This window comes from Trachemys scripta, chromosome 2, assembly GCF_013100865.1.
Source record: "Trachemys scripta elegans isolate TJP31775 chromosome 2, CAS_Tse_1.0, whole genome shotgun sequence".
In the NCBI taxonomy this organism is placed as follows: Eukaryota; Metazoa; Chordata; order Testudines; family Emydidae; genus Trachemys; species Trachemys scripta.
In genome coordinates, this window is record NC_048299.1 from 53,239,744 (window position 1) to 53,256,225 (window position 16,482).

Here is a 16,482-nt window from a genome sequence, read left to right on the forward strand (position 1 = left end):
TCTCCTCATCTCGAAACTAACCATCAATTCCTTAAGAATGTGGTACAGTTTGGAGTCATATGAAAAGTATCATTTTAATATAAAATACACACCTATATTTTGAGAAACTCAAGTGCAGAGAAACCAAAAGTCATACACAGTAATCACAAACGTGTCATAATGAGAGTGTGAAATCAGGCAACACAAAGTCAATCTCAACACCATGATAACTGAGCATGCCTCTTTGGGCTGTTGTCAAATCCTGCAGAATAATTAAGATCTAGGAATAAATTAAATCTGGAGGTTGGGCAGCACATGAGGGTATTTCTTTCAAAGTTTATGGCCAGCAATATATTATTTTTGCTTAGCAGGATAACACACATTGTTGTCTCTGACTTGATACATTATGTACCAACCACAATTAACAATTTCTCCCATGGTAAAGCCTCAAAATGTGTGAGAAATATGATAAAAGGCTAAGAAAAAAATTCCCAAATTCTGATCAATTGTACAGTCAAAAATATGTATCAGAAATATATACCTCTAAAGGCAACCCATCATCTTAAATTGGCAAAATGACTCATTTTCTGAAAAGGAAAAAAAAAATCTAGAGTCCCTAGGGTCTGCAAATTGCGTGCAGCATTCTTAAAAACAAATATCTTACCTCATAAGGAAATGCCAAGGAAGCAATGTATATTTTCAGGTAACTAAGTTTGTGCAGAGCTAGAAAGACTGAGCAGCGGACAACTTCCAAACTAGCTGCTTTGGGCCTAGAAATAAGAATTAAAATTAATGTTCAGTCTTTTCTCCTTTGCATGTAATCTGTTGAGTACTTCAGTGACAAATAGGAATACAGAACAAGGCACTGATGATATCCTGTAGTAATATGCAGTTGCAACTGAGTTTTCACTATAAATCTGATTTAAAGTTTACAATTTAAAACCTTAGCTCTGAATTTCCTGGATTAGTAAGCTTGATTTGGGAATCATTTCGATATCTGAGTAATGTGTTCTACCTTAAATTACTGATATATATATATATATACTCTCAATCTTAATTCTATGTTAATGTACTTTTTGCCTGGGAAATCTGAATAAAGCTGTAACCTATTAATCCCTATTGGTGGAGTAAATTATTTATTATACAAGAGGTGAGGGTAAGAATGGGGCATGGCAAAATTATGAAAAATTCTTAATGAATAATTTGAGCCTCTCTTTACACAATTCTAATTTTCCTTTATTTACACCTATCCACATTTTAGCTGCATAAATTCTAAATTTCTCCTGTACATTGCCAAATTCTTTCCCTGTGATGAAATAAACAATTTAGTGTGTAAAGATCAAAGATCTTTGAATGTCAATCAGAGCAGGATTGTCACTGGAATGTTAAATGAAGACATAACCATGTATTTAAATAGTTGCATAGTTTTCAGGCAGGCTGAATATCATTTCTCTCTACAGTTGTTTTCCATTATTTCTTAGGTGCTTACTCACGTTGAGTAGCCCAACAGTCCAATTCGTGGTGTTGTGTACTATTTATAAGTGCATCACAATTTGGTCCATACATTGCAACGTGCAAGTAGGAAGTCCACGCATTTGATTAACATTATAGTCGTTTGATACTTTAATGGTTGCCATACTTTATAAGAGATTGTGGTAGCCAATGGACTTTTTTTTTTTTTCACAGCCAGGAAACAAGAAAAGAAAGAAAATGTTTCATGTCTTGCCTTTGCTCCAAAAGGAATCCAATGGAGGTCAATGTCAGGATAATGTAGCCAATCCTCAGGAGAAGAGTTACCTGTGATAATGTCTGTTAAAACAACAAAGAGGCAAATTACTCATTTAGGGTGACTCTCTGAAGGGATATTGGATTCTAAACATTACACTGGAGCAGCCTGAACTTTCACTCTCAATTATACATTAGTGTTTCCTTTTAAAGTAGTTTGATATTTTGAACTTTATATCTAAAAAAACCCACGCCAGATTCTCCAGCCCACTCCCTAAATGTTCTTATTTTTGCTTCTTGGAAGCTACAAGGATCAGATTTTTCCCAAAATAATTCTTATCATAGAATTAGTCTTCAAAATATTTTTTTAAAATTTTCATTACTGTTTTCCCCCTGAAATTATTTGAACCCTTCATACTGGTACCCAAAAGCAAACAGCTATTTTTTCTAAATATTTTTCTAAATATTTTTTCTAAGCCCAGCCTGCTCTTTTTCCGGTTCATAATGTCATTGCAGCTTTGCAATGGTTCCCCAGAGGGTACAGGCAGTTGAAAACAATATTGCTTAAAAAAAATGAAGATGGTTAGTAACCATTTTTTCTTCTTCAAGTGTTTGCTCATGTCCATTCCATGCTAGGTGACTCACAAGCAGTACCGCTGGAGGTGGGCTCGGAGCTCATACACATGCTGACCGCAACACTGTTTTCCCAAAGCTGGCATTGTCACAGGCCTGTTGGGTGATGGCATAGTGAGAAGTGAAGGTATGAACCAGTTTGCAGCTCTGTGGATGTCGTGGATTGGTACCTGCACGAGGAACACTGCTGATGAAGCCTGGACTCTTGTGGAATGGGCGGTCATGATGGGCAGAGGCGGATCATCAAGCTTGGATACAGGCGGTTATCCAAAATGAGATTTTTTTCAGATCTCTCATCCTTTCTGCTACTGCTACAAAGAGTTGCATTGAGATGCAGAAGGGCTTAATTCTCTCAATCTAAAAGGCCTGGGCCTGCCTAAAATCCAACATATGATGCCGATGTTTTTCAGTGGTCTTGTGAGGTTTTGGAAAGAAGACAGTCAGAAAAATGTCCTGATTGTTATGGAATTGTGACACCATCTTTGGTAGGAAGGCTAGATGGGGGCACAGCTGGACCTTATACTGGAAGAACACTGTATAAGGGGGTTCTGATGTCAGGGCTTTGATCTTTGAGACCCTTCTGGCTGAGGTGATTGCCACAATAAAGGTGGCCTTCCAAGAGAGAAGTAGTAGGGAGCATGATGCTAACAGCTTGAAGGGAGGCCTCGTGAGCCTTGACAGGACCAGGTTTAAGTCCCATGTCAAGATTGGTTTGTGAACCTGAGGGTAGAGTCTTTCCAGCACCTTGAGAAACCTGACCATCATCTCATGAGAGAACACTGATCTGCCATTCACTGGAGGGTGGAAGACTGAACTGGCTGCCAAGTGAACCTTAATAGACAAGAGAGACGGACCTGGATGCTTGAGGTTGAGCAGATAGTTGAAGATAGACTGCAGAGAAGATCGGGATGGAGATAGATTCCATTCAGCAGCCCCAAAAGTGAAACATTTCCACTTGGCCTAGTCGAAGATTTTCTACTACCTGGCAAGACCTGTCGAACTTGATCAGAGCAGGCCTGCTCTTCAGGGGTCTGCCATGCAGCAACCATGCAGTCAAGTGCAGGGAGGTGAGGTTTGGGTGAAGCAACCTGCCATGGTCTTATTAATTCAAGTCCAGTTGGAGCAGGAGTGCAAGTGGAGCTGCCACCGAGAGGTCCAGAAACACACCAAACCAGTGCTATCAGGATAACCCTCACCTTGTTCCATTTGATTTTAGGAGGACCTTGTAAACCAAGGGGATAGGTGGGAAGATGTACAGCAGGTGGTCTGTCCATAAGACCAAGAAGGCATCGGCGAGGGAACCCATGCTGTGCCTGAGCAATGAACAGAACTGATAGCATTTCCTGTTCTGTGCGGTGGTGAACAGGTCCATCTGGGGAAGCCCCCACTTCTGGAAGATGACACTGACGACCTCCGGGTGAAGGGACCACTCATGGTGAGAGGAAAAGGATTTGCTTAGCCAATCCGCCACTGTGTTTCAGCCTCCCAGGAAATATGACATCTCGAGGTGAATGGCATGTTTCATGCAAAAGTCCCACAGCAGAGGGCCTCCTAGCACAGGGCTGAAGATCGAGCCCCTTCCTGCTTATTGATGTAAAACATTGATGCAGCATTGTCCATCAAGACCTGCACCACTTTGCCTGAGATCTGGGGAAGGAACATCTAGCAAGCCAAGCGTACTGCCCTCAGTTCCCTGATGTTTATATACAGGTCTTCCTGGGACCACAGGCCCTGAGATTGCCAAGGTGGGCTCCCCATCCCAGGTCTGACACATCCAAGACTAGGGTTACTAGGGGCAGCAAACAGTACCCCCTCTATTACGGATCCTGGGTCTCTCCACCAGGTCAGCGAAGCAAGGACTGGAGGCAGGATCATAAATATTGAGTCCAAGTGATGTCTGCTTGGGGAGTAGACTGATGCCAGCCACATCTGTAGGAGTCTGAGGCGTAGCCTTGCATACTGCACCATGTAGGTACATACTCCCACATGACCCAATAGTTTGACGCAGACCCGAGCAGTCATTATTGGGTGGCTCATGACCTTGGAAATCGGGTCCAACATAGCTCAGAATCAGGCCGCTGCCATAAAAAAGAATGGCCTTCAGCCGAATATCTCTATCCGTTCTCATGCAGGGTTTGAAGTCCCTGAAGATCTGGCACTTCTTTTTAATGCAGGCTCCTCCAGACACTTGACAGCTAGTGTGCAGGTCACTAACTGGCATCTGCTTGCCACACAAAGCACATGGTTGAAGCCCGGGGAAAGGGGCATGCCCAGCCCCAGGGGCAAAAAGTCCCTTGATGACAGGGACAGTAACACTATAATATATAGTAACTCTAACTAAGAACTTTAACACTAACTACAATAACTATACAAATATGAACAAAGAAAGTTCAAACCACTGGGAAAGAAGACTTTCTACAGCAAGAGGCATTGTTCCAGCAACTGTCACAGGCGGTAAGAAGGAACCGAGAGGGCATCAGGCTGGCGGTGCCCTTTATACCGGCACATATGTGTGTGACTTCAGTGGGCGCTACAGCCGGCCCAATAGATACCACCGAAGGAAAAATCTCTGAGAACTGTGCATGCAGTGCACACATACCAAGCATGGAATGGACATGAGCAAGCACTCGAAGAAGAATAGAATTGTTAGCACACTGAGAATCAAGAGTCAATATATTTGTGTGTTTACTTTTCCTTTCTGATGTATAAAGATGTATAAACTTTTGCTTCCCCAAAAGAGAAAAAAAATAAGTTTCACCCTGTTTATGGATTTGAAATGTCAGGAATACCATACGAGGGTGTCCACATGAGAGCTGGTTGATTTTTTTTAATTGCAATTCACAGGGCTCAAAATGGAGGCATTTTTTCAAAATTTTTCGTGACTTGTTTATCAAAATTATTATCAACATTGTTTGTTTACCAACACATAGTTTTCAATAGGCAAAGGGAAAATATTTTGGAAAAAAATGAAAATTTTAAAGATGGTAACGGTTTCCATGAAACCACTTTTCACTTGAAAAATTCTGACTAGCTTTAGTCCTCACTTGCCTCTGTTTGATGGACCTGACATGAGATAGAGAGGACCTAAATAAAGGTGTCACCCAAGCTTGTAAACGAAACTGCAGATTTTGCTCCCCACCACTGGGGAAGGAGAAAATACTGAAATTCAGATGGCATCCTGTGAAGATTTATACACATGCATAATCTCACTCATGCGAATAGTCTCCTACAGTGTGTGTGTAAATCTTTGCAGGATTGGGACTCAGTCATCCAAGAATTATCCTTCTGTTCTCCCTAATCTCAGTTTGCAAAGGGAGAATTAAATGCAACCTGTGTGACTGTTAGGTTCCAGCAAAGAGAAGGGAGTATAGATATATTTCTAATGTAAAAACATTAAAGCGAGAAAAAGAACAGAGGCAGTCTTTATATAGACTCAAAGGTAACTAAGCTTTTAGCAGCTGGATTACAATGATATGCAGTTCACATGTATAAAGCCCTTTCTCATAAACAATAAGAAAGCAGGGGAAAAATAGGTGCAAACTGTCTACTTCACAGTTTCTGCTTCTTGGACCACTTTTTATTTCTTCTCAGCAACTCTGTCAATTGGGAAATATAATTTGTAGTGGCATCTGTATCCTTTGTCAAACCTGAGGCAGGTACTACGCTTGACAGAAGGAGGGCCTGTAGATCACCATTATTTACAAGTCAAACCTATTCTGACCCTCTTATGCTATGTAGACACGCTGAAAGGAAGAATATGTACTGCATCACTTGTCTCCCAGGGTACGTCTACACTACCTGACGGATCGGCGGGTAGCGATCTATCTATCGGGGATCGATTTATCGCGTGTAGTGTAGACGCGATAAATAGATCCCCGATCACTCTCCCGTCGACTGCTGAACTCCAGCTCGGCGAAAGGCGGAAGCAAAGTCGACGGGGGAGCCGTGGCCGTCGATCCCGTGCCGTGAGGACACGAAGTAAGTAATTCTAAGTCGATCTAAGATACGTCGACTTCAGCTATGCTATTCTCGAAGCTGAAGTTGCTTATCTTAGGTCGATCCCCCTCCCCCCAATGTAGACCAGGCCCCACTCTCAAAGCACTCTACTTTCTGAAATGGTGAAGGGTGAACCGTGTGACTTTTTTGGCAGGTACAGATGCAGTATGTGTAAGTTAAGTGCAGTATATCACAGTAGATGGGGAAAGTGCCACATTCAAGCCATTTCGCATAGCAAAAATGCGTTTCCACATTTGTAGGCTGTTACTGTGGGCTGTCTTTTAAACTTACAATAAACCAAAGTAATCTGCATCCAAATATAGTGTAATATAATAACAGATTTATTCTAATAGATTGTGGTAACAGGAAACGTTGAAAACATCAGCCCATAGTGTAAATGTGTTTATTATTTAACTACTATAACTTTCTTTTTACAGTTCTAACACTGTAGTTACTCCCTAGCACGGTTCATCAATTTACATTTCAAACTTGTTTCATGGTATCACCCCATAAAGTGGACTCTGGCACCCGAGCATCAGTTTCCTAAACGTTAATCTATCAAGATCAACAAAAAAGTCAGTAGATTATTTCATTAAACCAAGCACTATATATTAAATGTGTGCATTGCAAGTTGCAGTGAGAAAGGAATGTGCCTTTTACATCTTAGCATTACTGCTAGCATCCTCTTTCCACTCCAAAAATTATATGTATGCATAGCTAGATAAAATAAATGAGTATTTATATACTACAGTATTTGAATAAACAGAGAAGCCCGTGGGACCACAGCAGGGTCCCCAATTTCAAGTCAGCCACAACGTTTGCAATGTGGTTATTGGCTGCAATCAAACAGAAAAAAATATTTCTGTTGGATTTTGATTTCATTGCAAGCTTTCAAAATGTCACAAAGTTTAAGAAAAGGAGTTATGGAATTTGGGGAAGAAATTTACACTGCTTCCTAATCAACAGACTATTTTTTAATCAACAGACTATTTTTTAGTAAAGAAGAAATAATTTACTCAAACCAAGTAAATACACCATTCAAAATGAATGTGTATTTAGATGAGAGTCAGTTTCCAAATCGTTTCAAGGGATTTTAGATTATTTTATTTTTGTGAAGTGTCCCACAAAAGTATTTCTCATCCTGGCATATTGCAGAGCTTCAGCCCCTATGAAAGGTGCTGGCACCTTTCAAAATTTACCAAATGCTAACAATCTGTACCACATTTTATGTTTCCTCATCTAGCAGCACTAATGCAGAATTCAGTTTCGGTGTTAAGGAGGTAGCTTTGTTAAGTTTCTCTATTTAGAGGCTTTTATCTGAAAACCCTTAAAACTTCTGTGAGTGCTTAAAAATACAGGCCTATGTACACCACCCGATGATGTCCTGTTGCATTAGATTATGATTGTGTTCTCAGCCTTTGAGAGACATGTTTTTATCTTATCTTTTCTCTTGGTCTCATCAAAACTGCTCATGTACTAACAATCTAACAAAAGTACGCATATTAACATGTGCTATAGTATCAATCAGCAATAAGACATTCCAGCAAGTGTTGATTAAAATACACTTTGAGTGATTTTTGTAGTAGATGCAGTTATGAAACTGATGACTTTTGTTTTTAATGTACTGCAGTTTTACATTTCCAGCATTTTCTCTGGGACTAATCCAAAGCCCATTGCCTTCAGTGAACTTTCGCTCAGACCTTGGTGTGCAGAGTTCAGCAGTAACTTTTATTCTCAGAATGTTGTGCAGACTGCTATGGAGAAAAGAAAGACAATGTGCTCTCTCTTTGCAGAAAATTTATAATTTGTTTTTTCTTGTTTTGCTGTTTTCTTAAGTTAAATTAAAGGTCATTCCTACTGAAGGTATATGGCTGCTCTTTGTGTATGGAAAAACTTAACACTTTTGAAGGACATGAAACCAAAGACTGAGTGACTCTAACCACATGAGGAATGTAATAACTGTGTGCTGCTCGAGTGTCTTATTGCTATTATGAAATGGAACTTATTCCCCCCAAAATTAGGAAAACAGTTAGCTCTTTCCATTTATGGAGCTATGCCATGGTTATGGCATAATTTGTAGCCAAGCAGAAAGTTCCAGTTTTGTCTACAACCATTTCATAACTCAATGTACAGAAAAACTGATACTAAATGAAGAATTTGCCAAGTTACGTTATTCATATATTTGCTCTCTTCTTGGGACAGTTTCCCCTCTGTATTTTTAAAAAGATCCAGGAACTTGGTCTTCTGTCCAGCACTGCTTTCTTCAACTTCTTTGGCATTTATTTCCTGAAGTATGGGCACTTCTCTTCCTGTTTTCTCTATTACCCCATTACCTCATGTTTTATGCAGGTCATTTTCTGCTCATTTTGCAACTTTAAATTTACAACAGTGAAGCTTCAGGATGGTTCATTTGTGAAATTGTGGAGAATTTGAAAGAATAATGTTAAAGGACTTAGGGTTTTATTTAAACTTCCTTTAATCCTTTGACAGCACTTCTTAAACAGCTGCAGTTGTAAATGATAGTACAAAAAATAATTGGGGCCACATATTCCCCCAACCTGAGGGGAAAAAAAACAAAACTGGGAGAAATTCATGTGCAATACACTATAGCTCTTGCTGCTGCAAAGATCCACTGTATGCATACCTAGATCAATCAGATTTACTGGTGGCAGGGGACATGGCCTGAAAACCATTCATTGCCTGGAGATCCACAATACATGACACTAGCTCTCTCATATGCACTGTAGCTCTAGCCCATGCCCTCAGAAATTGCACCACAGCCGTGCACTGTATTACCTTTGGCTCCACAAACCATGGAGACACACATGACTTTCTGGTGAGGTCACAGGGTATGCAGAATAAGTTGATATTAGTTCAAGCAGAGTTAACTTTTTTCACTTAAATTATGCAGGGATGCTGTGTAAAATAGTTGTTCTTTAACTCCTCTCCCACCAGAATGGCACAATCTGTATTTTGTGTGCTCTTCAGACTTTACCTATTTGGTACTGAATGGCTTTGGGAGGCTATATGGTGCCATGGGATCATACCTTATAGCTTGCCACCATGCAGGCCCCAACTCATTGTTGCAGTTTCAGACCATCTTCCTGCCCTACATGTCATGGACTGGAGAAGGAGCATTCGAACCAGAGAACCAACACAAATATTTTGACCAAGATTTTTTGAAAGTGACTACTGATTTTGGAAGCCTACATTTTTGGGTGCCCAACTTCAGACATTTCAATAAGGACTGATTTTTAGAAAGTGCCCAGGACTTATCCTCTAAAAAAGTCAGGCATCTAAGTTTTTACCATTGGGCAACCAGAAACTCAAGCACCCAAATTCATTTTTGAAAATGTTGATATTAATTCTTTTATCTGTAATTCCAATAAGTTGGCTTCGTTCTACCTTTTTACTTGAATTATCCTAAACTTTATGCATTTATATAACTATGTAACAATGCTAAAATCTGAAGATTTTAATCCCTAATTTGTTTGTGAAGGGGAAAAATATCGTTCATATTATAGAGTTGTGATAAACTCACGACAGACAGCTGTAAGGGCGGGGTAGAAAACAGTCCCAGAAGGTTAAAGGCCCTCCTCCCTATCAACTGGGGAGGGGTGGCTACAGGTCAATCAGGTTCAGCTGAGAAGGGGTTACCAGAGATCAATTAGGGTCAGCTGAGAGAGAGTTACCTGAGGTCAATTAGGATCAGCTGATTCCAACTAAGGGCTGCCTGAGACCTTTTTAAACCCTCCCAGGAGGGGGGGAGGGGGGAGGAGAGAGTCAAGCTGCCAGTAGGCGAGGAGCAGCAAAACAGCAAGCCTCACCAGGATGGGGAGCTACATTCCCTCCCATAAGGGAGAAAAACAAGCCGAAAAGACTGGTTGAGAGAAGGACGGACTGCCCCTGTGCAGCCAAGAGGGACTGTTTTACCCCAAGCCCGTCTTGCCAAGGCTAAAAACAGCTGAGGCTGGTGAGACCGAGAAGGTGCCTTGCCATAAAGTATATTTTAGTTTCATCATCATAGACACATTTCTTAGGCATGATTCCAATCTCTGTTGCACTGGTTTTAAACTGATACAATTCTATTAACTTTAAAAATAATATATGAAGATATACCAATCTCATAGAACTGGAAGGGACCCTGAAAGGTCATCGAGTCCAGCCCTCCCCACCTCGCCTTCACTAGCAGGACCAAGTACTGATTTTTGCCCCATATCCCTCAGTGGCCCCCTCAAGAATTCAACTCACAACCTTGGGATTAGAAAGGCAATGCTCAAACCACTGAGCTATCCCTCCCCCTTCAGTGGAGTTACCATGATTATAGCAACATAAGTGAGAATAGAATCAGGCCCTTACAGAATCTGTTTTATTACTTCAATTTTAATATTAAAAACATCTCACACCGGATTTTTTTTGCTAACATCAAGACTTCATTTCACTAAAAGTGTGAATTACTTACAGCCTGGGTCTCAAACAGGTCCACATAAAAGCCCAGCATCAAGGCAAAATGTACTACTGCATAGACAGAAAGATATATTGGCAATCTGGGATTGAATGGAACCTCTTTTCCAGTGATCTATATGCATCAAAACAGATAATAGTCTTCATTAGTAATGTATTTCATCATGTTATCCTTTAGTACCTATGTTAATTGCAAATACCAAGTGACTAAGGGTCATATTTAATGGCATGTGACTAGTCACTTAGGAATATGGGGAAGAAAGGTAGAAGAGTGCTGTTATCAAAATATATACATAATCTATTGTGAGAAATAGATTAAAATAAAGGTTTTTTTAAGTGCTACTTTATGCAAAGCATTTGAAAATCTCTCTCAAATGAATGATGAAAAGATCTTTGAAGTATAAAAGTCTATATGTGTCTACTCTTTTACTCAAATATAAAGGGAAAACACAGCTAAAACTTCCATTTCATTAAGTCTCTGTTTCATTTCCCTCTTCTTTAATACTGCTAATTTAAGATGGTACAAGTAGAGTTTTTAACCTTGATCCAATAGCACTAATAGGGCAAGTAAATTATATGCAACTGAAAGCCTGCTATATATTCAATTTACCACTGGGATTTCCTCAGGAAGGCCGAGTCTAGGTTTTCCTGGTCCCCAACCTGGGCCTTTGAATATTACAGAGAGTTTATTACTGAATCCAGGTGTGGCCCAAAATGTGCTCCATATATAAGCCAAGTGACATAACTGTGAAGACATAAGTAATTGTCCATATTTATTATTAAAAATAGCAATTTAGCAAAACATTTACTTTACCCTGCTTTACCAAGGGACTGATATTCAGAGGTTCTGAGAACTCAAAATTCCAGTGAAAAAGCAGAAATGTTTCACTAATAGTTCTGAATGGAACATTCTGCGTGTAACTATTTCTAGGTCTAAATGCCACTCAGAAATCCCCATGTTTCACATCAAGTATCAGACTAATTTGTTGGTAGAACACACTTTTCTGGGCCAGCTCATGGGTTTAAGTTCCACAGCAGGACCCAGGCTCAGGGATCAGACTGCCATACAGTCATAAGGGGAACTGCAGTGTTAGAGACACTGGACCAGATTCTGTTCTGATTCTCATCCTGTGCATCCCCGTTATCTTTGAAATGAGATTTGAAATAAGTGCAAGGTAAACAACCTTTTGGGTTTTGTGAAAAGAGGCAAGGTTAATTGTCATCCCTTAGCCAACAATCTTCCTCAATTAAACAGATTCCGATGTTCAAACTGTATCTCAGCTTTTATTGAGCGCATGTTGGCTGCTGCATTTACTGCCAACAGTACCATTAATTCATTGTTTAATAAATCATTCTGGGATACCCTGAATGTCAAAGGTAATAAATAGATGTGTTAAAAACAAATTATATAAGACATCAGACTGGGGAATTGCTTCTAAAAGAGCAATATTTAGAGCAGATATATGTAACAAATAAAATACACTTTGTATTTCTACCACCTGCTCATAAAGAATGTTATCCTAACTTAGCAGGGCAAAAGACTAATCATTACATGAACATAACTCATCCCTTTCGTAAATCCACTGATTTCAGTGGTGTCACAACATGAATAATTTTCACCCATTGCATTTTCACCACCAGTGTGTACAGCTGAACCCTTCATCCTTATGAGAACACTGAAATATACTACAGCGAGAAATGATAAGATAATAATTGAGATTTGCAGAAATATTTTATATTGTGGTTTATATGAAATGGTTTAAACCACTGACATGTGCCAGAGTTACAGTAAACACCTCAAATAATTACAAAACAATCTATAGTACAGTATAGTTTGCCTCCAGTCTCTCAAAAATGTACATTTCTTTTGAATATAAGTTCATGTTAAAATATATAAGTTTAATAAGAAAAAATACATTACCTGGACCTTGAAAGGTTCAAATGTATTTATTGGGTGTGTTAGGCCATATATAACTTTATCATTTTCTGCTACAAATGTTCCTGGAAGGAGGAAAAATAATCAAGCTTAAGAGCATAAAACTTCCTATTTGCAACATTAATTAACATTAGCAACAGCAATTTATTTCACTTACCAAAAATTCTGTCCCAAATAATGAGGGTACCACCATAATTTTTGTCAATGCAGTAAGGATTTCTGCCTATAAAAAAAAATATTCAGTGTAATTAGGAAAAATCTGTGAATTCTACAAACTTCAACTGAAGTAGTGAATCTCTATTGTAAGTCTGATTTTCTTACCTACTAACCGAGATAGGAGGTGGCTAACCTTCCACTGTTAACCAGCTATAACTTTTCTAATGCCTTACATCTGACTACTAAAATATAGCTCAGGGTAAAAACATATTCATCATTATTGCAACTTACCTGAAGTCAATGGAATTATGCCTGGGGTGGATTTAACCCAACATGTATGTACATACAAAAGTTAAAAAACAAACAAACAAACAGAAAAATCACCAAAAATAATCCACATTGTAGCTAACAAGATATATGCCAAATATACACAAAATATGTACAATGATCTCATGAATGACTTCCTGTTGCCTCCTGTACACCTCCTATATTATAGGCCTGATCTCGCCACCCACTTAAATCATGAGGAGCTCTGCTAATGACTTAATTGTGAGCAGGATCAATCTCTCTATCTAGTACAGGGCTCCACATCTTTAAGTTTTCTGCATGTGCAAGTAGTCCCATTAAAGTCAATGAGCTAAATTCTGCCCTCAATTACCCCAACTGGATTACTCTGGTGAAGTCAATGGAGTTAAACCTGTGCATCACTTGTGTAAACCTGATTAGACTCAGGGATTTATGAGACCACAATTTGGACTGTCAATACTTATGCAAATTTGCAGGATTGGACACTTACAGAACCCCCACTTTTAAATATCTGTACAGTGCCATAAACACTTAACACATGGCTATAATAAATAGCTACAACATCCGCTGTACATTTAGCTATATTTGAGCGTGGTTCAAATTAGTATATTAAGTTTCTCCATCTCCCTGTTAATTGTTCTACTTATTATCTCTGCTCTTTACAAGATACTCAGTGAATGAGCCTTGCAAGTTGCCCAGTGGATGAGCCAGGGGCACCTCTGTAGCCCCGCTTCATTCACTGCACATTTCCCAACACTCTTTAATATGCCAATAAATTAACCAATCACATATGTACACTACAGCCTACCCTTACTCTGAATATTGCTGAAAATTATCAAAAAAGTAATATCAGTTGTATTGAACATGTGCAAAATGGGCTTTTCAATAATGCAATAGAATGAAAACTGGAACAGCCAAATGCAGTTCTTCTAAAACAGGGCCAATTCTATGCTGATATTGAGTGTTTGACTTTAAGGTGCAAGAACAGTTGAAAATGGGTTACCATATTTATTTATTTTTAACAATGGAGAGAGAAGGATTTGCTATTCCCATCACACTTCTCATATTCACAAATGCTGAATTGTTTTGCACAAACTGTCCACAGTAATTCACATTTGGACAGAAACCAATCTGAAAAATGTCAGTCTGACACGTAAATGTTTTGAAGTTATAACTCACTGATAAAAGGTTTTAATAAAAGTCCTTATGAAACTTTAGAGTGATTATTACTGTTCTCCCTATAATGTTTTTTTTTAAAAAACACCAGTCGCATTTCCTCCTTTCTGTACATTTTAAATATAATATAAATAATGACAGTTAGAAAACAAACAATGGAAAATCAGACAACCTGGTATTGCTTACCATGGTGAACTCTGTGGTGACTGGGAGTATTAAGAATCAGCTCCAGAGGTCCAAGGGTGTTAACTACCTTTAAACAAAATTATCCTTGTAAATAAATTGGCATGGACTGTGTAAAATCAAGCAAATAGAGGAGGAAACATTGGCAGAGGGGAGACACATAAGGAAGCTAATTTTCCCTTACAAAGAGAACTGCATCTGGGAAGGTTTTTACATAAAGGAACACTGTACAAGTTAACATAACTTACTAAAACTGTTATATTCTATTGTCAACTACTACATAATAGGAATTTTTATGAAACTTGTGTATAGTAAAAGCACCATAATGCAAACTACAATTGGGATTGTTTTCTATGCTTAATCATTTAATATATAAAATAAATTGCTGGCCTATTTAAATTTTATTACATTGCTCATATTTCCATAGGGCTCTATTCATACATTTGCTACCTGTTCATATAGCCTTTGTCACCAGAGCCCCTCAGAGACTAAACGTAGTCTAGGCTGCAAAATCACCTCCATTAGAGCCCTTTCCAGAAACGCTCACTCCCGTAAGTAAACCTACTCATCATCTGAGGAGAATGTATCAATCTTCAGAGCACATTCCAAAATAATACCTGTTTTCCATGACTGATCATTTGACATTGTGATTACTCACCATTAGCAAAAAAAAACCCAAACCCACCAAGTAAAGCTTCCTAGAACCTAGGAAATGTGAAGAGCAGAATCTGTCATGTCATCCTTTATGGATGTTTCATGTGTGAACCTAATTACTGTATTTCATGCTTAAACACTACAACAATCGGTGCTCTGTAATATCTTCAAAATGATGGAGATGATAGAATCCAGATAAGATAGGGAGGCAGGCAGTCATTGCCCATGAGAGTAGATACCCTCATTTCAATGGGTCTAACTGGGTAAGGTTTGCATGTCAGGGCACCCCAATTGCATGAAGGGCACCCCAATTCTGCTTACAGCCACTGCACCTGTGTAAGTGAAGACAAAATTCTGCTCAAAATGCATCAACTAAAGCTTTTGCGGACAAATTTCATCCTCCATCAGGAGAATGTCCACATGGGAAGAAGAGAATCATTTTATACTTATTTGTCTCTCCCTGGCTGAATATGTGGTGTAAAAATAAACACCAACAAAAACTGCTGTTGGCCAATGAATAGATTGGGTGTGGTATACAGCCAAAATTAAAGCAGTGTGGAAACTGGCAGATTGGTTCAGGTGAAGAACACTCTAACTTTACTGTTTTTTATCTGTCACAGCCTCCCCCTCCCCACCCCCCGGAGTTGTGAGGGGAAGTTCTGCATATGAAGGCTGGAATACTAAAGAGTTTTTTATTATTTTATATTCACAAGCCAAGGACAATATAAGCAGGCACATTTGAATTTCCAAATGCTGTCTCCAAATAATTTCAAGCCTGAAAAGACCACCTAAGGGTGAGAAACAATCATTCAGGCTAGCTCTGTTTCCATCCTCTCTCAAGCAGCAAATCCCACTGTTTCAAACTATGTGACTCACATAGTTTGAAACAGTGGGATTTGCTCACATAATGTGAGATCTGACCACTAAATTAATATAATCTGAGTCAAAGAACTGGCTTGCGCTTCAGTCCAACACCTGAAAGATAAGCAATTTATCTACTAGACCACACCTAACTATGACCCCCTTAGTTTCAATATGATTTTAACTAAATATTTAAATACACATTTTTTAAGCCAAACTTAGAGTACTGTAGTGGGGAGCACAATGCAATGGGTTAGTGGTTTCAACTCTCAGTCTACAGGTAGGTTATAACAAGTCATTGATAACGCAGATACCTTCACAGTTTTTAATGTCCAATTGATTAAATCTGTACACAAAAATTGCTAATAAAATTTATCCTCTGAAAGGTTGAACTGTACCTAAGTGTGCTGAAG

At 39.0% G+C, this 16,482-nt stretch overlaps 1 protein-coding gene across 2 annotated transcripts in view; it reads right to left on the minus strand.

The window, feature by feature from the left end:
• The window catches only part of AGMO (alkylglycerol monooxygenase), a 267,470-nt gene that overhangs the window by 127,355 nt on the left and 123,633 nt on the right, over nucleotides 1-16,482 (minus strand). For both annotated transcript variants that reach the window (XM_034760550.1, XM_034760551.1), the window contains exons 6-12: nucleotides 14,558-14,624; nucleotides 12,891-12,956; nucleotides 12,719-12,798; nucleotides 11,408-11,542; nucleotides 10,796-10,912; nucleotides 1,706-1,788; nucleotides 644-749 (exon numbers count right to left, since the gene is read on the minus strand). In XM_034760550.1, coding sequence (XP_034616441.1) covers nucleotides 644-749; nucleotides 1,706-1,788; nucleotides 10,796-10,912; nucleotides 11,408-11,542; nucleotides 12,719-12,798; nucleotides 12,891-12,956; nucleotides 14,558-14,624 — 654 coding nt within the window. The remainder of the gene's footprint in view (nucleotides 1-643; nucleotides 750-1,705; nucleotides 1,789-10,795; nucleotides 10,913-11,407; nucleotides 11,543-12,718; nucleotides 12,799-12,890; nucleotides 12,957-14,557; nucleotides 14,625-16,482) is intronic.